This window comes from Carassius auratus, chromosome 5 (genome assembly GCF_003368295.1).
Source record: "Carassius auratus strain Wakin chromosome 5, ASM336829v1, whole genome shotgun sequence".
Taxonomy (NCBI): domain Eukaryota; kingdom Metazoa; phylum Chordata; class Actinopteri; order Cypriniformes; family Cyprinidae; genus Carassius; species Carassius auratus.
The window spans coordinates 20507975-20534611 of record NC_039247.1 but is presented as its reverse complement, the minus strand read 5'-3'; the positions used below and the strand labels follow the sequence as shown (position 1 = coordinate 20534611).

The 26637-nt window shown below is 37.2% G+C and overlaps 1 protein-coding gene across 1 annotated transcript; it reads left to right on the top strand.

The window, feature by feature from the left end:
* The first annotated feature begins 5489 nt into the window (after window positions 1-5489).
* On the top strand, window positions 5490-12356 carry LOC113080405 (LHFPL tetraspan subfamily member 2a protein-like). The gene is made up of 3 exons (XM_026252582.1): window positions 5490-5795; window positions 7880-8484; window positions 11487-12356. The coding sequence occupies exons 2-3, from the start codon at window positions 8076-8078 to the stop codon at window positions 11741-11743; spliced, it is 666 nt and encodes a 221-aa protein (XP_026108367.1). The 5' UTR covers window positions 5490-5795; window positions 7880-8075; the 3' UTR covers window positions 11744-12356.
* Window positions 12357-26637: the final 14281 nt, after the last annotated feature.

The following is a 26637-nucleotide window of genomic DNA, read 5'->3' as shown; positions in this document are numbered from 1 at the left end:
GGCAGTGATGTTCTAATGATAATAGTTAAAGTACTGTGTGCTGTACACTGGAGAAACCAAGGACGATCACCCTGATTTTGATGCTATATATATATATATATATATATAACTTTCACATAACATTAACCCTTCATCACAGACCACTCTCATCTGCTTTCTGATTCTAAGGTTCTCAACAAGTCAGTTGTTCAAAATGTACGTTTTTTTTTAACATTTCATGAAAAAAAGTAAATATTTCTAGAATAAATATTTATAGCCAAAATTACATTATTCTGTGTTTGGGTTACACTTGACTGATTATTGCACAAAATGAATTTATCTTAATTTCAAACACATTTTTAAATGAACTTAATCAGTGTTTTTAGTTAGCCTATATCATCTCTTTTTTACTGAGTAGAGTTCACTATATTCAAGTCTGTGTTTGAGTAAATGAAAAGATCTGTTAATGCTAACTACAATTTTACATTATATTTAAGTGGATTTAACACAACAAAATATATAGCAGTTGTGTTGTCTAACCAGCTAACCATGTCTAACCAGCTCAATTTGAGGACATCGATGAGCCCTTTGGCCTGTCCTAGCCTCTGTTTCCTTGAAGATGAAACTGCTTTTAGACATTTTGAGCAATACAATAATTATATATATATATATATATATATATATATATATATATATATATATATATATATATATATATATATATTATAAGACATTTATAATTTATTTGGTCAAGCATCTGTAGAATGTAACATTTTTCACCCCCTTGAGTTAATATAAGATGTTTCACTCACTGGCAAGTTCACAGCATTTCCCAACTTTTACACAGGAATTACATCCAAAAATTTGACTGGAAAAGACAGATGTGAATGCTGCAAGGCAGATTAGGTAAGGATGAGACACAGTCAAGGTATTTTTCAGGCATTTGCATGTATATTCGGTCAGGACTATGCCTCTCTCTCTCTCTCTCTCTCTCTCTCTCTCTCTCTCTCTCTCTCTCTCTCTCTCTCTCTCGGTTAAAATATATAGCGAAAGACGGTGACGGTCAGCAAATACTGCACACAATTCAAAATATAGCAATACACCGTGTAACTGTTAATACATCAGTTAGTTTCGTCTTTGATTTAGAACACAGTAGGTCTATTTTTAGAACATATTTTTTTACACACAATATCAGAGGTGTCAAGTAACGAAGTACAAATACTTCGTTACTGTACTTAAGTAGAAATTTGGGGTATCTATACTTTACTTGAGTGATTATTTTTCAGCCGACTTTTTACTTCTACTCCTTACATTTTCAGGCAAGTATCTGTACTTTCTACTCCTTACATTTTAAAAATAGCTTCGTTACTGCTATTTCATTTCGGCTTGTTTTCATTCCGGCTTGTCATCATTCAAAGAAAAAAAAAAAACCTATCCAGATAAATCGCGCCATCCGGATGGAGTGAATTTGATTGTGGTTGGATGAGAAGTATAAACATATACCATTCCGACACCCTATTGGTCTTTACGCGATCCATCGCACCTGCACGTGACACAAATCACATCACAGTCCAACCAGGACATAGACAATTTTGGGTTCGTTTATCAAAATATATATTTCTTAAAAGTAGGGTTGGGTATGGAACCGGTATCCGATCGCCTCAGAGTCAGTCCGCTTAAATTTCACATGAAACCAGCGTCAGACCGGTCTCCTCCCGTCTTTGAGCGCTCTCTTCAATCCGCAGAGGCGCAGACCGCGAACGGAGCAGCGCATGCGCACTTAAACAAACAGAGGAAGGTATGTGTTTATCCATAGATTGTTAGAATATCCATATCTGTGCAGTTCTTTGTCATAAATACAGTTTACAAAAAGTCACGAGGTAGCAGTCGGTTTCTCATCTGTAAAGTTTTCGCTCATCACACCACAGCCGTTTCCTCCAGCGAAAATCTAGCCCTTAACACATATGAACGAACACATACTTTAATTACACTTACTTAAATATACTTAATTTAATCATACGTACTTTATACATACACTACTGTGCAAAAGTCTTAGACACTTTAGTATTTTCACTTAAAAGAATGGTGTTCGGACAGTTATTTATATATTTTGCTGTAGGTCAGTATAAAATATCAGTTTACATTTCCAAACATTAATTTTCCCGTTGTCAGACTGCTTGTGCATTCAAAATTGCACTAGATTATTACTAAAATTAATGACCAACTGATATTTCCTACTGACACACTACAGCAAAAGATATAAATAACTGGCTTAAAACCCTTTTTGGGAAGAAAATACTAATTTTTCCATAAGACTTTTGCACAGTAGTGTATTTTAAAAACGACATTGTTGCTACTTTATAAAGAATGACCATACAGTAATCCACAGAACTGATTTAAGACAGTGACAGACAGCACTCATGTTAACTTTTATATCAGAGTGAGTGACAGAGATACAGTAGAAACATTATGTGTGCTTTTGTATTAAATAATGACCCAGATTGTGAAATACATTTATTAGCCTTAGATTAAGGGAAGCACAACTTGCACAACAAGCTATGGATTTATTTTAAATATTTGTAATGTTCTTTAAAGTTATCCATAGTTTTTTTGTGTTTCTTTTTTTTAAAGTATCGGTTCAGGCACCGTTTAGGAGCCGGTACCATTTTAAAAGTATTGAAAAGGCACTGGACCCTACTTAAAAGTTATTATTTCTCACTGGCTCATTTACCAAATGAGTGCTTTTTCTTCGTCCTCCACAAATTAAGCTACTGTAGGTAGTTCGGTAGAGGGATGTTTTAATAAATTAGCGTTTTCGATTGACGATGCGATTGACAATGTTGTGATAAGTAGGCTATACCAACTTTGTAACTCGTTACCCCCCGAACACTGGACATAGCAGACGTATGTACCAAATACAAGAAGCTATCAATCAAGAAAGTATCAGGATTATGATTTCTTTTTCAGTTTTAGTTTTTGATCAATCACTTGGATTAATCATTCATTTTGACAGCACTATAATGTTTCCTGTAAATAGACCACCATACAAGTGTAATTGTTACTAAGCCTGCACCAATGTTCTTGTCCATTGCCCTCGCAGATTCCTGCAGCTAATCATGGATGTACATAAACATTCCATTAAAAGTTATTGATGACAAGCCTCTGAAGTTTGACTTTTTGCACTATAACAATACTTTTTAACAACTAGTCATCATATCTCTAGTCCTTTAATGTATTTGCATTGTACTAAAGTGCGTCCATTTTAAATGGGCATATATGCGGCTGAGGAAGACCTGAAGGTCGAAACGTTGCTTAATTAAATTCCTCTGGAGCAGTAGTTTTCAGTGTTCAGACTTCACTTCTTTATTTGTCTATATCATTTAGTTGTCTTGCACCTGTGTCCTAATTGGATGTTTGGGATGTGCACACCATTTTTGTATTTTTATATATGCGGCTGAAACAGGAAGCCTAGTGCATCCCAAATTTTTCAACATGAACATTATAGTCATTATGGCCTATGGCCTTTAGAAAAATGTTTTTTGAGGCGGTGGGGTAGTACACAATAGGCCCCTGTGGTGCGGCCTAAGCTTTTGTTCTTAATGGCATTTTTTTCCCCTTACATTACTTTTACTTTTATACTTTAAGTAGTTTTTTAAACCAGTACTTTTACACTTTTACTTGAGTAAAAAGCTTGAGTTGATACTTCAACTTCTACAAAAGTCTTTTTAAACCCTAGTATCTATACTTCTACTTGAGTAATGAATGCCAGTACTTTTGACACCACTGCACAATATTGCATCCAATACTCGACGTCTTCGCTCATAGACACAATACAGCCCCCTAGAGTTGACACAGAAATACTACAACACTTCTGTTAATTGGAATCTTTTTATTGTCCTGGCCTCAAAATGCTCATTTGAAATTATTGCAGACTGGCAATCTTCCTGTAATATGTGTATAATGGCTAATCTGCATCCAGGCCTCAGCTTTGAACCTTCAAGGGCTGATTTGTAGTAACAATAATGCCTTTTTATTTGTGAAGCTCACAGTAAAACTGTCCTGGAAGTGTTCATTTATTTTCACTACTTTTCCAGAGGCTTCTATTTATATGGTCCCTTGTGACTTTTCAGTCTTGAAACTGAAATTTCATCATACAAATATGAATTATATTAATACTATTATTATATAAACTATTATTATGTCAGCAAAGACTAACATAAACATAAACCATTTCGATATTTAATGTGAAAATTATATAGCTGGGCATAAATCATTCATCAAAATTAGATATGACGTCTGCACAAAACATACGTAATACGTAACAGCTGTTATTTTATGAAATTGTACAAAGATGTGAAAAAAATATTTATTTGTGTATTTAAAGGGATAGTTCACCCCCCAAAAATGAAAATTCTGTCATTAATTACTCACCCTCATGTCGTTCCAAATCTCTAAGACCTTTGTTCATCTTCAGAAAACATATTAAGATAGTGTTGATGAAATTGATGACCCTACATAGACAGCAAAGGAACTACCATGTTCAAGGGCCAGAAAGGTAGTAAGGACATTATTGAAATAGTCCATGTGACATCAGTGGTTCAACCGTAATTGTATGAAGCTATGCAGAGAAAACAAAAATAATGACTTTATTCAACAATTTCTTCTCTTCCATATCAGTCTTTGCCACATGTTCACGTACCACGACACATGCGTATGCATTCCTCGGCTTGAAAACAAGCCACAGTGCATCCGGGTCCTACATCAGAACGCCAGCTCCTGCATCAGCAGCACCACACGCAAGCGCCATGAAACTCTCATAAACACGTGACAAATACTGACACAGAAGAGAAGAAATAGTTGAATAAAGTCATAATTTTTGTTTTCTTTGCGCACAAAAATTATTCTCAGAACTTCAAAAAATTAATCACTGATGTCGGTTAATCACTGATGTCACATGGACTATTTTAACTATGTCCTTACTACCTTTCTGTGCCTTGAAAGTGGGCAGGAAGCTCTCAGATTTCATCAAAAATTATTTCATCTTAATGTGTGTTCTGATGAACGAAGGTAATTAATGGATTTAAATTATCCCTTTATGATACAAAAAACTAATCATAGCTATGAATTAGCAACCCAAAGATGGCAGGCTATGAATGTTTTTTTTTTTTTTTTTTTTTTCTCCACCGAATGCTATTAAACCTGTTATATAACTTGAGAAGTGGTGCAAATGACAATGAGGTAGAAATGTTAAAGACAGAAAAAATACATAAAGGACAAGTTCTAGACATAAATGGATTCTTTGGTGATGAATATACAATGTTGAACACTGTGAACAAGTTAAACATTTTATGTGAGTGTGAACACACAGGGCAAAACTACTTAAGTTATTCAGATTCTCCAGTCAAATGTAAACAGATCTAAAGAGGAAAAGATCGCAAAACACAAAACGTGTGAGCTTGTAGTGAGCTGTCTACCTAGACTACATAGACGTATTTCCGAGCCATTGTAACTTGTAACTTCCCGAGGGGCTGGTGTAAAGGGGCGGTGAAGAAAAGTAGCCTAGCTGAAGTGAACCAGACCTGATATTGCCATGGGACTAACACCGAAGTAGGAGTCGTGGTCTCTAAACGATGCCATATTGTATGTCTTTCCATGTTTTCCAAATCTCTGATCGTGAAGCTGAAGGTTTCTCCTGTGCCTCTTCACTTCTGGCTCGAGTCGTGTAGCGTCAGAACAGAAGAGATCCGCTCAGCCACATTAGGAAGTTGAACACTAACATTAATCAGCAAACAGCCCGTTAACTCACCGCCCTTAAGGTAAGAGGAATACATATATTTTATGTTTAACTGTCGGGCAGCGTGTTATTGTTCGCGTCTCAATTCAATTGCGTCGAATAGGTTTTGACATCGTCGAAAGTCACGCTGAACAAGAGATCGTTTTATCTGGCTGTGGTGTGGGATGATACAACTTATTACTAGAACATTCAAAGAAACGGAACAAGAGCAGAGAACTGTTATACAGCTCCTTACAGCCTTGCTTAATATCCTAAATATCAATACAACTGCTTTTTGAACTTGTTCTTTTAAGGCAAACATTGGTAAACAGATTGTAACCGTGTCCAAAGACACGAGAGAAAGTAACACGAGATAAAGCCGGTAGACTGCTTACGATTTCAGGGGTTAAGTAAACAAGATTGTTTTTTTGAACGGGACACTTTAGCAGAAACATAAATAAAGCATAATGTTTTGGGGCTAAATGTTGCCAAAAAGTAGCTACCATGAGATAAATGTTTTTTTGGGCATTGTTTGATCATTTATTATGTCATGACATGGTTAACCATGTCATGACATCTGCGCCATGGAACTAGCAGTTGATACCATCACTGTATGGTATTAACCAGTAAATGTATAAGTGAGAATTTTGGCTATGAAAACCCAATTGAATAAGCAGCGAATTAGATGTGTAAGATCAGATTCTTGATTTTTGACCCCTGTGATTTTGAGGTTTTGTTTGATTGCTGAGCACCTTTGGTTGCCTTTGGAAATATAATTTAATATTGATCTTAAATGACATTCCACCATTCCCAAGAATGAATACAATGAATGCTTCTTTCTACTGCTTTGGAGGCAGCATTTCGGTTGAAACCATTGAAACCCGAATTAACCAGTGCAAGTCTGTCACCGTTTCTAGTTTGTGGTTCCATATTTTTTTCAAAAGTATAGAACCTCTTTATCCCTTTTCAGAACCATGCTAATGGATCAGCAGGAGAGCCCTTTGTGTCCTCATCTCACAGCAGTAGGCTCTGACATTCTTCATGCCCCTTAAGAATCCATGGCACTTTCTTTTTTGGTTTGCTTACCTCCTCTTTTTTTCAGAAATCATGTGGTGTAATTAAATTAAGTGTGAGCTCATTCTTTGTGTTTCTTAGATTTGAAGCTTTCTGACCATTCAGGCAAACAGCCAGTTGGGCAGCTTATAAAATAATTATACAGTCATTTTTGATGACTGTAAAGACAAGTTTGACGATTCACTGGGACATCAAGCTTTGACATAGTGCTGCAATTGCCTTCCTGTTCAGTTTTAAATGATGAATCCGTGCTTGATGCCAAAATAAAAGACTCTGAGAAAAGACTCAGAACTGTCATCGAAGGCTTTAAGAAAACCTGTCATCACGTAGGCTACTCGACCCAAGTTTACTTACTATTTTTACTATTTTTTTTTTTGTCTAAAAATGTCATGCTTTTCTTGTTTATATTATGACTGCATTGGAAAGTAGATTTTTTTTTAATCAAGTTAATCTTGCGGTATTGCAGTAAGGACCTGTCATAACAAGTGAAAGTACGGTATAGGTTGCAGCACTATCCTCTGATGGGTGGAAGACTGAAAAAAGACTGATATCTTTGTCATGCTAATATTTAATATTATAGGTATTTCTTGCCTCTTCAATCCTGTACCCCTCAGTTTTCATTTTTACTTAACCTAAACTGGCTCCTCAATGAAAAAAGAACAATATTATCAGTCTGTACTCAAACCAGGTTTCTTCCATTCAGTAAAACTTTATTTAGGTAAAACTATATTTTAAGGCGTTGACTCAACATTGACCTGTTTTTTCTGATCAAAAGCAGATGGCTAGTGTGTTCAGGAAACCAACAAAATGGCATGGCAGTTGGTAACATTCTGGTGACTAATTCGTATAATCTCATTTGAATGTTTTGATACAATATTCTGTGCCATGTTACTAGGATTTACAGAGATGTCTATGAACTGGAAAATTGCAGAATTAAATGGGATTGTTCCTGGTACAGGCATCAGTGTGCTAATTCAGAGCTCTTGAGCATTCGAGATTTATGTCCTTGGTTATAACTTTCTCAAACAAATCTCTTTCTCTTTTTTCTTTTAGATTTGTTCATTCGGTGTCAGTCCATGGATATTCTCAGGATGGTCCTAGAGCTCAGGAGCTCTTCTGTGTTGCTGTTTGAAGAGATCTGGTGCTGATCCGGCTGTGAGGATAACACCAATAGACCTTCACTGACGTGCCTTAGTTGCTGCTTGACGAAACCGTTTCCTCTCAAGTACTGGCATACAGGTTCTGCAGAATGTGTCACGTCATAGTCACATGCCGCTCTATGTTATGGACCTTGATGAGCATTGTGGTGGCATTTGCTGAGATGGTGGCATTTATGAGCGCCAAATGGCTAGTGGGATATCCAAATGGTTCTGAGTTCAACTTCACCATCACCGCTTCACACCGCAGCGACCAGCGCACCCTGGGAATTTATAACCGCTGCATCAAGGTGGCACAGCAGAAGGTGCCCCAGTGTGGGCCTTACGCCACTGACTTCATGGAAATAGCCAGTGGCTTCTGGCAGGCCACTGTTATATTTCTAGTCATTGCGATCTTTCTCCTATCCGTAGTGGGCATCCTTTCGGTTTTCAGCATGTGCTTCCAGAGTATCTTGAAGAAGAGCATATTCAATGTGTGTGGCCTGCTTCAGGGAATAGCAGGTATGATGGGAAAGATTCTTTGCCAGTCTTTTGTTGTGGCAGTTAGTGGTCATTTTAAACTTTGAACCACTATCAACTAAACACAGAAATGTAGGGGGTGTATTTAAGTGAGACACTGAAGTTGCACTCAGAATGCTCTGGGCTCACGGCTTCAACATTCCTCTAGTGACCTCAAAGACCATGCTATCTAATTATGATCTTCCAACACTCTCATCATGCCATTACAGAAAAGACGGTCTAAATATTACAGCACTGGAAATGTTACTTCAGTGTCTCTCAGGTGTTTTCAATGTTTATAAAACCTTATCCAGCTTGTCCTCTTTCTGATGTAAAACACATACATTACAGATAATTTGGCCATTTTATAATTTGACAAAACAATTTAATAATAATAATCATAACCAAATAAATTAATTAAACATCTGTACAGCTGTACATCTAACATCTGTACTACTTAAGCCTAGGGGTGCTCCGATCACGATCGGCCGATCGTTAATGCGCATCTCATCAGTAAAGCCGGTTCTCTGTGATTTCACATAGAGCAGCTGTTACTACACAGAGCCGTTGTTAACTGAGAAGATGCACCAAAAAACGCTGAAAATTAACGTGATTTGCGCATCTTCTCTATTAACAACGGCTCTGTGTAGTAACAGCTGCTCTATGAGAAATCACGCACCTGATGGAATTAACAGCTGATTAGAGAACCGGCTTTACTGACGAGATGCGCATAACGATCGGCCGATCGTGATCGGAGCACCCCTACTTAAACCCCTTTCACACTGCATGTCAGACCCGGAAAATTGCCGGAACATTGCCGGGTCGCCTTCTGTGTGAAAGCAACCACGTCCCGGGATTGATTCCGGCATTGAACCCGGGTCAGGGACCTAGTAACATTGGCGGGTTCAACCCAGGACAAGCGCTGTGTGAACAAAAGCCAGATCTAATGCCATTTCAAAGTGATGCACGTTATCGCTCGACTCTGCTGTTTTGAAGGAAGATCAATGTTCGCGATGAAAAAATATGTGCAAACTGTAATGAAGCAGAGATCAGATCATTTTATTTTCTTCTGTGTTCCTTATCCAGTTAACTCTGACAGACTTGTCTGTTGGTGTTTTTTGTCATTTGTCTGTGAGGTGTGAATTGGCTTTAATAGTCAATTGTTGAGGGGCAGGGTTTAAGCAGTCTAAATAATTGAAGAAGTCTGGCATTTGTCCCCAGTGAGGCGTCTGAGATTCTCACCAGAAGATCAAGTTATGACACTTTGATAAATAAATTCCATGGAGAAATCATTCACAATCTATAACATGCATTTAGAAGATTTTTATTTCACGCTGAGCTGATCTGAATGCTTTGTGAATCCGGCCTCATGAATCCACATCTACATTCCTTACCCTTTCTCAAACCGGCTCAAAGGAGCAGAGCTGTAATGTTGACTGTGGCAGGACATTCTTAGTCAAAATACTTAGTCATAACAGAGCAGTCATGATGATGCATCTTACTTGCAGTCATGTCTGGAAACACTAGAACATTACAGTTTGGGGGGTACAGTAAAAATATTGTGGTTTATTTTTATTTCATAGAAAAACAAGACTAACAACAGGTACAACCAAGCTATATAGCTTTTGCATAATTTCATTGAAAGATTTACAACATGGTTATTGAGTAATTTGTGAATAGCGAGAGCATGACTTCAGCATGACTTCAGAGACAGGATCTCACTTGTCTGTTTAGAGTAAGAACTCAAGAGTCAAATGGAGGGCTCTTGAAGATTAGATCAGCAAGAGCTCATTCTTTGTATTTTAAACAGCATTACAACAATTAAGTCCCAGATTTTAAGACAAATATCTATTTAAAGCATAAACACATAGCTTCAACAGGCACAAAATGACACTGAATTGAAATCATTTCTCATCATGGGTCATCCTTAGTTATTACAGGAAAAGCTTTCATGTTGTTATCACATTGTTTAAATGGGCTACAAGGTTGTTTTCAGCTTCTAGTTTTGACTGAGTGTGTCTACAGGGAGGGAGAAACTTTTAAGAGATAAATGAAGGTAGCAGTCAGTTTCCAAATATTAAAAATTAAAATACCATGTAAAGTCCCATTCACACACATTTAACTTATAGATATAGTCATACTTAAACACAGTACACGTTTTAATTGTTTTGTATTACAATATTTTTTTCTTTTTAATATGCAAATGAGGAATTATCTAATGAAATATGTATTCATTTGTGTACAGTAAATTTTCAGAACAGAAATCTGAACAATGGATAAAGCCAGTTTCAATAATCTTCTTTCATTTTGTTTGACATTGCAGAGTTAAATGTTTTACAATGGGGAATTTGGAAATATCCATAAAAAATGCTTTCAGCGGCCAAAAAATAAGTTGTGTAAATAATTGTGTTTGCCCTACTTTTAGGGAAAAAATGTAAATCAGGAAAACCCCCATTTAAAAACCTTAGAGAGGAATACAACTGGAAGGACTGGTGTATATGAGGGGTACTGAAGTGGAGATTACTGATTCTGATAATCTGAAGCTAAATAACCCAAAATCTCAAAACTGACCGGTGCAAAACAATGGAGTCTTTGTTTAATTCTAATTCTATGAGAACAGGGAAGTCCACACCATGGCTATAACAATAACGACACAGAGGAACAATATCATTGGAATCACTTTCAGCTAAAAATATTGACGTCCAATCAGAATCCAACCAATCTGTAAATTGTTCAAGCTTTTAAAGAAGCAGGCGACAGAAATGCAGTAATAAACCGACTATACACACTAAAATGGTTATCAGTATAATTGTCTCTATAGTTATTGTTCCAAGTGTGAACGGACCTTTAAGATTCTTTAAAATGTGTTTCTGATTTGTTTCAGTGAGTTGTTGTTAATTGTTATATTCATTTTATATTCATTAACTTGTCCCACAGCGTCCACCTTACAATCACGCAGAACACCTCAATTGTAAATTGTAACATTTCCATTTTCTCATTTGCAGGTCTATTCCTCATCTTAGGTCTGATGCTCTATCCTGCAGGCTGGGGCTCTAAGAAGGTGGTTGACTACTGTGGTCCGGATGCTTCCCCATATAAAGTGGGTGTGTGTTCTCTGGGCTGGGCTTTCTACACAGCCATAGGAGGCACTGTTCTCACTTTCGTTTGTGCCCTGCTTTCGGCCCAGGCTGAGAACGCCACCTCCAGCGACAAGGTGCAGGATGAGATTGAAGAGGGACGGAGCCTCATTTGTGTGCTATGAAACCACTCAAACGAGAAATAAATGTGTCCCATGTTTACTGATTGAAAGGACTGTTGCATAAATAGGAATGTATTTTAGACCTGTAGGTCTACTGATCGAAGTCTTTACTAATGTATTTGCTTTTGCTTTCTGACTCATTTTATCGCTGTATCACCATTGAAAAATATATGTATAAAACTAATTATTTCTATGAAAAAACCTTTATAAACTAACAAATGTGTTAACATTGCTCTTATAAGCAAATGCATTTTATCTATATTTTAATGTATTTGTTACTAAATTTATATGGAGGTCTAATTAATGGATAAAACTATTTTCAGACTGTTTTAAAGATTTCACAGAAATAACTGTGATAGACCTAGTCTATGAAAACTGTTAAAGAAGAGATTCTTGAATAAGGTGTTTGAAGCACTTTCTGGCTCTCAATCATGTTGCATGTTCACCGCGAGCAGTCCATAAATGGGAAGCTGAGAGCATGATACGGTGAACTTTCAACTGTTTTTGACTATTTCTGTTGAATGCATTTTTTATTTTATGTTTATCTGTCAACAGTGGCTTATACAACCAAATGGACTAAAGAGAAAAAAATAAAGTGCATGTTGTAATACCGACACTATTGGTCTTGGCTTTTTGAGAATGTGTACGCGACAGGAAGTCATTTCTCAAGATGGTCCCAGGTCAGGAAATTGGCAAAGCTCATAGCCCTTAATGTATACAGTAAACACTCTCTGTCTCTAATACCTCTTCAAAGCAGTTTTTGTGTATCCCATAATTCTTCACATTCAGGAACTCGTATTCGTACTCGTTTCGAAAAACATTACAGTACAAGTTAAATGAGTAAATCTGATTTAGTAGTAAAGAATGTGTTTTGTAAACTGCTTTTATCTTTGCTGATTTTATCACATAATTAGGAAAACCACAATTAAATTGCTTTCTGTTTCATAGGAGCAACCGAACAGACATTTAGATGTTTACGAAGGGAAATTATTGAAAACCAACATAACACTTTGTGAAAAAGTTATATATAGACTTGAGATCTGCATGCCTATGAAAACCAGTCAAATACTGAAAATGCCTGTACGTCATGCAAGTAGACAAGTGCTCAAGTGCAAAGACTGCAAGTGTCGGTATTGGGGAGGTTTGGATAAAATTTCTTGAAATACACACACACTCACAAAAAAGTATTGAGGTATAAATAAAATTACAGCAACCCAACGGAAAAACGTGTTTTTAGTGAACCCTGACATTGTTTAAATTTTTGTTACTACAGTATACTAAACAGCATTGTGGAAAAATGACTTTTCCCCCCTTGTTTTTCATGTGCAAGTTGAAATGTTTTTTTTTTTTTCTTTGTGATTGATCATGAGATCTGAGAAACGCAGGATTTGATTGACATCTATTCATTTTTATTGCAATACTTTAGGTTACATTAATATGTTAAATAAGTGCATAGAAATATATGTTTACTTATATTATATATTTATGTATACTGTGATTATTGTGACATACAAATATTTGTACAGTGTACTGCTACATGTGAAAATTATTAGTGCAAGTTCACAGTGAACTCTATTCAAACATTTATCGTGTGATATTAATGGCTAAACAGAAAGGTCTGGAAACAGGAAGTTGTTGACCTCAGGAAACAGAATTCAGAAAGAAACATCCTCTACTGTCCTTATCAACAAACCCAGTGCTCATGCAAGTTTTGTCAAATGCACAATGGCAGGGCTGGACTGAGGTTAATGTTTGGCCCTGGACAAATCCAGCCCATCCGGCCTACGAATTCCCTCATGATTGTTTTGCTATAGGGCCTTAAATTGGAGTACATAAATGAATAAATAAACCAGGATATTAACAAATAATGATAGATATTACTGAATTCACTACAAATGCAACACAATTATGCATTTTCTTTTTGTCACACTGAAGTAGACTTGGAAGTAAAGCAATGATTTTGACCTAGAATGCAGAATATTGACTACTATTCAATTCTGTCATCATTTCCTCAGTCTCATGTTATTCCAAACCTGTATACTTTCTCCTGTGGAACACAAAAGAAACTGTTTTGTAGAATGTTATCAAAGCATTTTGGTTACCCTTGATTTCTACTGTATGGACAAACATTTTTTGAATTTCTCCAATTACCTTCTTTTATGTTCCACAGAAGAAAGAAATCCATACAGGTCTGGAATGACATGATGGTGAGTAAGTGATGACAAATTTCAATTTGGTGTGAACTGTCCCTTTAAGAACTTTATTATTTGTAAATAGTTAACACCTAATTTATATAATAAGACACTGGTATTTATCTTCAATCAGGCTCTTATTGAGTTAAAATTTTACTTCAATCAAAATGAACAAGAAGAAAACATTTAAAGAAGAAAGAGGCTATTTAAATTATCCTTTGCCATAATGAAATATACTAGTTCTTGCATTGAATACAAAGTTTAACTGACTAGTATTAGTAAGAAGGTCATTACTACTATGGTTTATGTTTTTTTAAATAAATAATAATAAAAAACAAATAAACAACAAAGAAACATGTAGACAGTATAAAACACTATAAAACAGTAAAACCTTCTATAAAAGTAAAATATCTGCAATTTTTTATTTATAATACATTTCTGCCAAAACACCATAGGCTATTTGTACAGTGTTAATAACTGTAAGTTTGTAATTGCAAGCTTGTTTTCCAGTTTTGAGCTGTAATTTATGCGAGAGGTCTCCCTTGCTTCGGTGATCTGCGCCCTGCTCTATGAGGGCTCCCAAAGGCCAGGTAAATGCCTGCACAATGCACATATGCGAGGCGAGGGCCAGACTCCTGAAGCTTGTTCTATAGAGTGCATGTGGCACATGTGCGGAGGGGAGCTTTTTCATCCAGCTCTGTGTTAGTGGATCAAAGCAGATCTCAGAGCCTCTTCATCTTGTATGAGAATGCGATCAATTTATAATTAGGTCTGAAGTGATTAATGAATTCCCAATAAAGCACCCTCTGCTCTGATGAATGTATGCAGGCCATCCCACCTAAACCGCTGCCCAAACAAGCATGGCTCACTGTTTCATCTCATTAGAGAATGGGGGCTGAGGTCTGATTATTTAGGGTCAAGAGTTACTTTTGCTATTTACTGGAGGAGCAGTGTTTCTGTTCGTAATGGAATGGAATGTAAACGTTTTGCTGAACTTTTGCTGTTTGCATTATTATACAGGTTTAGTTCTTTGTTTTGTCTAAAAAACTGTATTAATGACTTATATTAATTTTAAAAGAAACTTTCTCTAGTCACCATCTACGTAACAAATTCACATTCAGTAGCAATGCAGTTGGTTAGCTGTGATTGTAGTAGTGTTGATTAACCATGTGGAGGAGCCCTTATCAAACTGATCCTGCTGTTCTTCATCCATCACACAGTCTGGAGTGCACAGTAAACAAACCTATTAAATGCTAATAAGCAGAGATTTCACATAAATGTAGTAAACATATTGAACATTTTATTTGATTTATGTAATTATGGGAAACTCGTTTGGATAAACAGCTTAGTTTGGTACAGCAAAATTGAATTTAGATTTTATTATAGTTCTTGGTTTTTAATATTGTTGGTCCATTGACATATAGGACAATTACACAATGTAATATATGTATATATATATATATATATATATATATATATATATATATATATATATATATATATATATGTGTGTGTGTGTGTGTGTGTGTGTGTGTGTGTGTGTGTGTGTGTAGCAAGGTTTCAAAATTAGAGATAGAATTTGGTCCTTTATGAGTAATTTACAAGGTAAAATGACAAGAAAGGATAAAAGATGGTGAAAAGAAAGGTTGTGAAATTACATTCATATTTGTAATAAAAAATTTTTTTTAATAAAAAATAGACATAGGACTGTGGAAATTAGTAATTATCAGTGTGAAAAATAAATAATGTAAATACACTTTAAAATAAATATTTGTATTATATATTGATTAAAAAAAATTCTGTTCACTTCATAACTTTATTATTATTATTTATTTTTTTGCACAGTGCTGGCAATTCAATCTTTTGCATTAACTGGTATAAATGAAAAAGAATTTGATTATTTTTTCAAATCCTACAGCATTATCTATTTTATCCATAGCTGGGTTATAGTTTTTAATTAAATTAGGCCCTTTTAGATTAATAAGAGTTAACTTAAACATATTATACCATTGCTATATTTTTATTGGACAGGAAATACATTTATAGAAAAAAATATTTAGTATTGAGAACATACAGGAATTATTATTATTTTATTATTATTATTATTTTGCTACATGCTATAATTAGGAGTGCTTATCAAACTGCCTAAACAAAAACCCACCATCCATTTGTGATGCAGCGGTGTGAATACCACCCCCATTCTGTCCCATTCCATCTCTCTAGTGTTCAAAAGGACCACCATCATTCTGCAGCCTGCGCTCACTGAATCTGCCTCCCACTTTATCTTCCATTAATGGGCTCCAATCAGAATGTGTATGAATAATCAATGGATAGTCAACAGCTGGAATGAACTCTCCTGAAGCTGAGCATGAATCTTGCTAATGGCACACATCCCCGAGATTTAATTAGGAATAATGCTCTGCTTGTGTGTACAGACCATCATGGTTTGTTTGCTGCCGAATGTGAAAGGTAAACACGGAGGGGACAAAAAAACAGAGTAGTGTCGTTTCCCTGAGGTGAGTGCTGGCCAATCTGAGGGAAACAACTGCTCATGCTTAATGCCTAGTACATTAGTCTTCTTAAACACCTGGTCATGGCCATTTGGAAATGTTCATTAACCACTGGTGCAGAGTGAATAGGTGCAATAGTTCACTCCTGCTTAATTGAATGAATGAGCTTGACTGTTGACTCTAAGAGCACTTCAGTGTTAAACATTAGGGCAAGTGCTAAAAGCCAAACCCACAATTATCTGTTTGGATTGGACATGAGAAAAAAGTGCAGGAATATTGTGTCATCAGACAAGATGGAGACTTGATTATATTAAAACCAATATAATGGGAATCAGAGTCATTTTAAGGTTTGTTCATATAATGTGGAATAATTATTATCATGTGGAGAATAACAATGATTGTATATGATTTGCAAAGTGAACATTTTGTGAATCGGTTTTGAGGAAAATGACACTGTTAAAGAATTAAGGGAAATTTCAAAGAAACGTATTATAAACAATTAAACACATGCACTTACAATATATACTAATATGAGCAATAATAACCACACAATCAAATAGAAATTGTATCACCAAATTAATATATATTCTCTCAGCGGCAGGTTGAACTGTTATTGTCCGGTATATTTTCTGCTGAGTATTTTCAGGCTGAGGAAAGAAGGCCACTAATGTTTTTGTGCTAATTCAGCAGGCTGATGGAGAAAGCTAGGCCAGTCTGACAGGTAGAGGAAACCTGCAATGCCTTTTCTTCTCACAGACAGGCCTTCTGAGAGCACCATTTACCTTAGACAAGACCCATTCTAGCTAATGCCCAAACCATAATCTACAGATGAATGAACAAATGAACGAATCGTTCAAGAACGACACATCACAAGACACCAAACAAAGAGCTGGTAGGTAACCTTTATGTATAGTTTAATATGTTTGTATGGGTTTCTCAGATCAACCCCGTCAGGCTCTGCTCAAGTTGGTCATGGTTGATTTCAATCGAATGTTCAGTCAATGTTTAATAAAACACAATAAAAGTAAAATACGCTGGGCACTATCAAACAATAAACAGTCATGGTGATTTGCATATTTTCTATCAGTTTATTTTGTTACAGTGACCACATAGCAAGATTGCACCAAAGGACAATATGCATTTCATTCACAATTAGATTTTTTTTTTTGTTTGAGATTGAGAATAACAGACACACATAAGTTTTTATTTTGAAGGCAGGGAAGAGAGCAGTGCTAAGCCATGAAAAGAAGTAAAGATATAGGGAGTTTCTTTCAAAGAAAAAAATAAAATAAAATAATTTATTCTCAAATTTAACTTAATGGATATATACAGGGATGACAAAAAATTTAATTAATAAAAAATTTGCTTTATAACCTGATTTGTTTACTGCAAGTAACTTTATTCAAATTAAAAAAAATAATAAAATCAATAGGATTTACGTAATATATTGTAGAATTTAGCTTTTTTTTTTTTTTTTTTTTTGCTCTAGACACACCGTGCCTGTGTCTGAAGCATACATTGAAAAAACACCAACTAGCTGGCCTGCGACAGCCTCTGACGTCACTTCGAACTGCTTCCTCTAGGGGTCGCTATGGGGAACAGTATACCCATGCCTCCATGCTGAAGGGAGTGCAGGCCAGAATCATGGCAAACATAAAGTACTACCTCTACCAATTCCATGGGACGTTTAAACGGCTGTCCATGACATTATCCCTTACAGCCAAAGGCCTAATCTACAAACCTACTTATTTGCTAGGGCCTTGGCCCGGGGTAGAGCTGAAGGCTTGGAATCAGGAAGGATTCCTTTAACGGGATACGGCTAAGAATCCAGTATTTATACTAAGTCTTGCCTGTCACACAGGGGCTACCGTTTACTCTTGCATAAGCTTGCTGAAGGAGCTTTCTCAACAGATCCCTAGTAGCAACACCTTGTTTAGATAGGTGTCTGAGGATACATAAGTGGAGTGGCCCCCAAGATGAATGGGGCCTTTACCAACTCAAGAAAGGGCACGAAGCAACCTTGCGAAGCCTTCACCATATATGATTTTAGAAAGAACGCAGGGCACTAGCTTGCAAACTTACCACAGTGTGGTTTTAGAAAGACTTTACGTGCATACTTACCATAGCATGGATTTTCAAATACTGTTCTAAGGAGGGGCTCTGGTGGCACTCTGATAGAGCAGCTCATAGATGGATTGGTGCATCCCTAAACAATATGTTTGAAAGTCATCAACTCGATCTGTAGAAATAATGCTGGAGCACCCTGGGGAAAAAACAGAGAAGCTGAGTGCGTAACCCTTACCGTACAGGATTTCAGAAAGTATGCAGAGTCTTGCGTGCACACTTACCACTTATGTGGATTTTAGAAAGTACACAGAGCTTAGCCTGTGTACCTAAAGGTTCCTAAGCATCGCAGAGGTGCTGAACCGCATGGGAGAGGCAAGCTCAAATTTTACAAACTTCTGGCGAGGGGAGCCTCACCTGAGGCAATATTTACAAGAAGACTCCTGTAACTGCCGCCTCCACTTTCCAATGGATGTGAGAGCGCAACTAAGCGGCCAGGAGGCCTCTCAGGGTGACCTGGCCAGACATCCATGAAATTCCCTGCAGTGCTGTGCCAGGCCTGATGATCAAGGAGGCTCCTGCAGAAACCTGTGATCTTGGCCGCCTAATACCGGAGCATGAAGCCGGATAGCTGGTGCTGACGAGTGTTTAGTAAACACCGTAACTGAGCAATGCAAGGGAAACTCACAGAGTTCATTAGAAGACACCAAACCACCAGCAATTTAATACACATATGAGTATATACAGAAAGGGTTACATACTCACCCACCCTCGTGAACTGGAGCCCCATTCAAGGGGCGCCTCCTTATAGTCCGGAATATCAGTAAGGTGGTTGCTATAAACATAGAACCAGCCAAAAACATCATAGGTCTAGCATAGGAGACTTTTATGCGAGAAGTTTCCACCTAACCTCAGTCAGGTGGAGAGCTGGTGGTTACAGGGGAATTAGGAAGGGGAGGATAAAAGCAGACGTTAAAAACCCCCAAAAGGAACGAGAAGATACCTAGGTATTGATCCGATTCTGACGAGAACGCTGCCTCATCTGGATCACATCCCCTTAGGTCCTGCTTACCTCCTGGTGACCTACGATTCCTCTTACCCTTGTCCGTTGGCAGGGGAGGAGCATGAGTCGCGACACTAGCCTTTTGTGCCTGTATTTGATCCTCAGATCGAGACGGGCCAGGACTCCTATGTTGTTTGGGCTCGGACCTGGACCCTCATGGAATGAAGGATTTGAAGGCAGCTGAGTGCGCCCTCGCCTCCCTGAACTTCTCGACTACTGTCTCGACAGAGGTACCGAAAAGTTCGGAAGATGAAACGGGAGCATCGAGAAGAAAGCCACTTTCTTTCTTCCCGATGTCTGCCAGGTTCACCCAGATTTGTCTCTCAGTTACCACCATGGCCACTAAAGCCCTGCCCATGACGGAGGCAGCCTGCTTGGTAGCACAGAGAGAGGGATCTGTAGTGCGGCGCAGCTCGGCTACCTGGTCAGCTGAAAGGTGCTCGCCTTTATCCAGGTCCTTCAGCAGATCAGCCTTATAAGCCTGAAGCACTGCCATTGGATACCGATAGATGCAAGAAGAAAATGGCCTCTTCCATTCTTTTTTTTTTACTTCTACATGTAAATCAGGCAAAAATGTAAGGCTCACCTAAGCTGGAGGGCTATGATCAGACAAATAACACTCGTCACGGCGACCTCGCGGCGTCACTTTGCTGGCACGCTTCCATGGCAAGTCCAACTTTGCCGTGGCGCGTTCCATAACCTCCAACAGCTCCACATACGCAGGGCAGGAGTATTGAGAAAACTCAGCCTCTTCGCCACCCTCAGACATCTCCTGCTCTTCCTGGGTAGAACCAAGCAGAGCACTAACTTCAGTATCAGAAAGTGTTAAAGACAGCACATCTACCTCCTGAAGTTCACTCTCGTCTGCCGACGACGAGCACAAAAGGGAAAGTCCCTCTCTAAACTCCTCACCGAGATCCACCTGTGATCCCCACAAGCTCACTCTCCTCCGTGCCTCAGCAGCGGCGGGTCCTGGACCACAGAAAGCAGATGGCTGTCCCTCTTTCCTCGAAAAGAGAGACAGATGAGAGCGGAGCTTTTTCATAGAAAAATGCTCGCAATGCACACAGCCCACCCCCTCAAGGACATCGCGTGTGTGTTCTTTGCCCAAACAAAAGACGCAAGACTGTGTGTGTCATCAGGTGTCAAATAACGCAGACACGGATGCACACACTGTCTAAATGCCTTGCTAGTGTATGCCATTATAATCGGAGGAAGATCGCTCTTACCATGGTCGTTCAGATGCTCGCTTCAAACAAAACAGTCAGTGAGGATGAAGAGGATGAGAGGATGATGTGTTCTCCTGGCGTCTATTTATAGTTGCACCGGTAGTGACGTCAGAGGCTGTCACCAGCCAACTCATTGGTGTTTTTTCAATAGAGTTGGGGTACTCGAACTTGGACTCGGACTCGAGTCCGGACTCGAGTCCAATTTTGAATGAACTTGGACTTGTCACGGAGTCGGGTGAATTTGTACTCGGACTTGACAAGGACTTGAACATTTTGGACTCGTAAAATATTCCGAGTACAGTCGAGTCCGCGTCATGTGTAACAATAAAACCAGCATAAAATTGAGATGAGAAATTAGATTCGATTCAATAAACGGGTTGAAAAAAAAAATGGTTCACCGGTTCTTTTACGCTCAACGTAATGAATTCATTGGTGATGACGTAATGGCGTCAAGTCTATCAAACATTCAAATATATAAAGTCAGTAATCATAACTTCAGTCAGTTAAAAACCTCATAATCATGAAAAGTTTAAATTTGAGTTTTGCAACAACGCACCCAAATACAATAACAGCAATAATGTGAGGATTTAAGTCTTGAAGATATAAAGTAAATAAATAAGGTGTCATTAGCGCAGGAACCATGACCCACTTACTATACATAATCCATTTCGATGTATTTGTTATTAAATGAACATACATTTCGCCAGATTGCCCTTCATTCAAGCCTTCGGTTTACCCGCGCTCATAACATTAGCACAGAATCAGAATCAATCACCAAAAGAATCACTTCGGTTCAGACATGCTGTGAGTCAGTTGGCTTCACGCTGAATCACGCATGCGCAGTATAATCAGCTCCTCGGCTCTTGAATCGTACGCGTCCGAAAGAAATGGTTTTCGGTTCTGTGTACTGATGATCCGAAAACCGATGCAACCGGTTCTTGACTCGAGAACGAAAACCACTCTAACCGGCACGTGCTGCAGTTCAGTGTCATCAGCTGCTCTACTAGTGTTCATGTTCTGTTTACTACAAACTCAATTTGTGAATGTGTCATCATTAACTATAAAAACAGTACAGATATTTCATAAATCATCCCTTATTCCTATTAAGAGTCTTTAGAGTCTTAATTATTGTCCAACTTCCCTGAAAACCCCTTTGGCCTATACATAATCTACAACATACAGATTAGAAACATGCAAAAAAAAAAAAATAAAAAAAAAATAAATAAAAAAAAATATATATATATATATATATATATATATATATATATATATATATATATATATATATATATATATATATATATATATATATATATATATTCAAGTTCTCCAAGACAACAAGAAATTCATAATGCCATCATTAAGGATCTCCTCATTGGCTGCACTTTACCTCTGTCAAATGTGGGGGAGAGGCATTAAATATTTGAAATGTCAGCTTTAACTGGAGGACAATATAGTATGATACAATAATAAAACAGGTTCATTTGTATTTTCATGCACTTGTAATACAATAAAACCTTTGAAACCTTTTTTGATAGGAAACTAGTTCTGTTGACATAAAATAAAAATGTTCAATGGCAATGACTCGATGTAACAGTGGTATTTTTTTTATTACATTTTTATATTGCCATTGGTTTAATGGGTTGAAAGGTTACAATATTAATAGAATGTAAAATTTACAATACCAATTTATAATCTTTTTTAATTTAATTACTTTCTGGACTCAGGCGGACTCGACTCGGACTCAGCCTTTAAGAACTCGGACTTGAGTCCAACTCGGCCCCTTTTGGACTCGGACTCGGACTTGGACTTGATGTTTAATGACTTGGTCTTGACTCATACTCGGCAAAGGTGGACTCGGACCCAACTCTATTTTTCAATGTATGCTTCAGACACGGGTCATGATTAGGTGTTCCCCATAACGACCCCTAGAGGACGCAGTTCGAAGTTCCCTTGAAACGGAACTCCACTCCCCTGAACTCAAGAGGTGCACTAGTGACTGACACAGGAGGCTGTCTTTTTAGTGCGCTCACCTCGTGGGTGCAAACAGGACCCAGGCGGTTACATCAGCAAAACTGAATTTTATTTGTTTTAAAGCATTCCTACATAAATGTAGTGCATCAGTGTCAGTAGTTTGTCACTGTATAACACATTTTATGTCTCACATTCATATCTGTATATTCTCACTACATACAGCTATATGTCAACAGTTGTGTGCTGCGAATGTGAAGCTCAGGTGGGCTTCATTCTTCTCAATATATTGATTTCACAGGCAGCAGTTGTGAGAGGAAGAGTAAGAGGGATGCTGTGTTAACGTATAGTGTCAGTAGACATGCTGCGTGCGTGTGTGTGTGTGTAAGTGAAGCTTCTGGCAGTGTGTGTGCGATGTGCAGATGTTCCATTGTGATGGATCTATTATCCAGCTATTACAAGATAAATGAATGATCTCTTCTATTTTCCATGCCTCTAGAAAATTGAAACTGGGGGGAGGTAGTAAAGTTGGGGGGCGGGGGCGGGGGTATACATACATACCTATATATATATATATAATCCAGGCTGCACTATTAGGGTTGTTGGGATGGCCATTAATTTAAGAAAGAGTAGAAACTCTGGCAGCTTGGGCTCACTGTTTCCATGTTATCAATCAAGCCCCAGTCACGTTCCTTGGATGACCAGGTTTATGCCACCTTAATTAGGATTCATTGCAAAATAGATGGAAGGAATCATCCAATACCCCTCATTGTTTCACTGTAAATGTATTGTTATTTGGCCAAGCATTTTGCCAGGAGTGATATTACATTACCAGTCTGTCAACATATTTGTAGCTCACCAACTAAGATAGATCAGAATTGGGGGTTTAAAGAGACTGGACTTTGAATAAAGGCAATAGTTGAGGTCCCATTAACGTCACAATAAAATTCTCTGCAATATCAAACCAGCTCAATGACACGACTTATGTTTATACATACAGCAACTTGAAAACTCCTCTTAATACTCTTCTATAAGGAATATATTTTTCATTTTTGAATTAAAATTCATATTGATATTTTCTCAGGCATATAAAATAAAATAAAAAACCTTGAGTGGTAAAAACGTCCTTATATAAAGAATGTAAAATCCTTAGAAGGAAAACTTTACTGTTTTTTACAAACAGGTTGTAAAATAAAATGGGCAACTACCCAAAAACTTATAATTTGTGATATTTGTTCTTACGTACCTACTTACTTTCTTACTTGCTAAATAAATAAAAATAATAAAAAATTAACTCATATTTTGGGTATAATGAAAATATGTGATTAATTTTTATTTAATGCCATGTGACATTTTAGCATCATTAAATTTTCCCATAAATTAACTTTTCTTTAAAAAGATATAAAAATGAAAACCACATATAAAATACAACATACATACAAAGAGAACATATCTACAGGGCACATGTGTTTTAAACTATAGTCATAAAAAGATTATATGTCTTGCATACTTATATATTATATGTTATATAGTATTATATTAACCCAACTTTTACATCATCAAAGGATGAAATTGATGATAAAATTCCTCTGAATCAGATTCAGCCTTGATTCAAGTCACAGAAAATCCTCTTTAATGTTTTAAAGCATCGTCTCTTGTAATATGTATCTTTACATGCAAACCATGATCTGTAATTAAATGGATATCACCCTGTTAACAGGGCTATCAGAGTGTACTGTCTTTCCCATTATTTATTATTTGGCATTTTATGATAAATGGTGGATAGCAGTCAAAGCTGATTACACACTGCACTAGAAGTGCAGTTTACTGTCAAGAAGAAGACCGATTGACTTTATATTTACATACTAATGAGAAGCAGCACAAACTTACCAAAAAGAACACTGAGCATTCATAGGGGCGCGACATTTACAAAATAAAGCTGATGCCATGCAAATTTGAAATGAAACCTATTTAGAGTAATAAACGAAAGGGCCCCTTGGCAGACCACACTATTTGCATTTCCATTTTCAAATTAGGGTGTGTGGCTCCTTGCGATGCTGGTGATGAGACAGTCACTGTTGGTGAAATTGCTGCTTTTTTTTTAGGAAGTTTGTGCTAAGTATATGACTCTCCTGACCTTCTCTTTAATTTACCATTTGTCTGTTCAGGAAAGCAGCACTCAAGATCTATTATCTATGAAAACTTTCATAAAGAAACCAGGACAGAAAAAAAGAATAAATCAAATTCCAGGAATTAGGGGCTTAATGTAATCTTTTATATAATTTTTTTTATACAGCTTCTCATCACATTCCCAATAATTCCTTCTTTATCTATACATATTTTATCTATACATCTGCATGGTCTAGTTAAATCACATAAGCAGTTTTCAGATCATTTGGATCGCTGATTATAAACGCTTTGGGAAGCTCAGCAACACCTGAATGTGATCCAGTGTGATCTATAAGAAATGCTCACTAGTTTAAGCGATGAGTTCATAAAAATCTGTCAAAAGAGGAGAATGTTGTGCAGAGAGGTAATTCATCCGGCTGCGATTTTCAACAATGAGTTTAATAGACGCCAAACCACTGTGAAAGTGGTGTAGATGGGGCCAGAATTCTGCAACATATTCTGACTCATCAAGCATAGCACTAATGTGCTGCAACTCATTGCGTGCTCTATGTTCAAGTGTATGAGGGGAAATAAAGGGAAAATTCTAAGTAGGAAACTGTGAGCTTATGTCTATTCAAAGCATGCATGCTTTCTAAACACTGCAGAGATTTGGGATATATTTATAATGGGAAATGGCTTACTATTTACTGAATACTGCACAATATACAGTACAATGCAAATTGCCTGCAACAGAAAATAGTGTACATAGATTAAAATAACATCCACTCATTTGTTATGAAATGTGTAGGTTATTTAAAACAGCTAAAGCAACTATCTACTGTATATGTATTTTATTATGTTCTAATTTCCCTAAATTCTTTTGCAATCTAACCATTACGCCTCGGTTAACTCAAGCAGTTGAGATCATGTGGTCAGCCTTTAGAAAATGAGGATCAGTGGGATTTTTCTGTCAGACTGAGACCATGCCAACAAGCACTGTAGAAATATAACAGCGTCTGATTAAATAAAATCATTTCATTAAACAGTTTTCTGTCATTAACAAAAACAAGACAAACAAGCACACACATGACACCACAAACAGACTAAAACTGGCCTCTGTGACCGGCGTCCCGCTCAACCATGTCCTTGATGCCTATCTCTCGTACCCTGAACTCCCTATTACCGATGCTAATTGCGCTAGCTCACCCTGCTGCTTCCATAGCAAACCACCATAATGCCAAAATTATGACTTTATTAATGTACGTCAGCATCTAACGGTTTTAAAAATGATTTATATTGTTTTTCCTTTTCTGAAAAAATTAAATCTGTAGCTCGAATTAGCTCAGGCTTTTTATCATCGGGGAGTTCATCATTGCGTTTTCATCCTTAATTTCACATCTTAGACACTGCAGAAGCTGAGTAAACATTGCTACATTTTTCTGGATGTAGAAAGAATTGCAATGCATGACTAAACTATAATGCAAAAAAATAGGAACCGTCAAGCTTTGGTACAAAGTATGAATTTTTTTTTAAAGATTGCGTCTTGAAAAGACTCTCCTGCACAATGATATTTAAACAGTCCACATCTTCCTGCAACCCCATTACTCTTGGCATGCTGTGAAATTCTCATCTTACACACTTTGCTGGCCAGAGCCATGAATTATGCATTGTGCCGGAGAAATCCTCAATCTCACGCTTCAAGACCACCACACATTACCCTGCTTCTGTCTCTATTACCAAGATGAATTGCTGAATGGGG

Excerpts from the sequence above, each read along its gene's own strand:
- LOC113080405 (XM_026252582.1), top strand. The coding sequence starts at position 8,076 with ATGTGTCACGTCATAGTCACATGCCGCTCTATGTTATGGACCTTGATG. Across the intron at positions 8,485-11,486 it reads CCTGCTTCAGGGAATAGCAG|GTCTATTCCTCATCTTAGGT; the intron begins GTATGATGGGAA and ends TCTCATTTGCAG.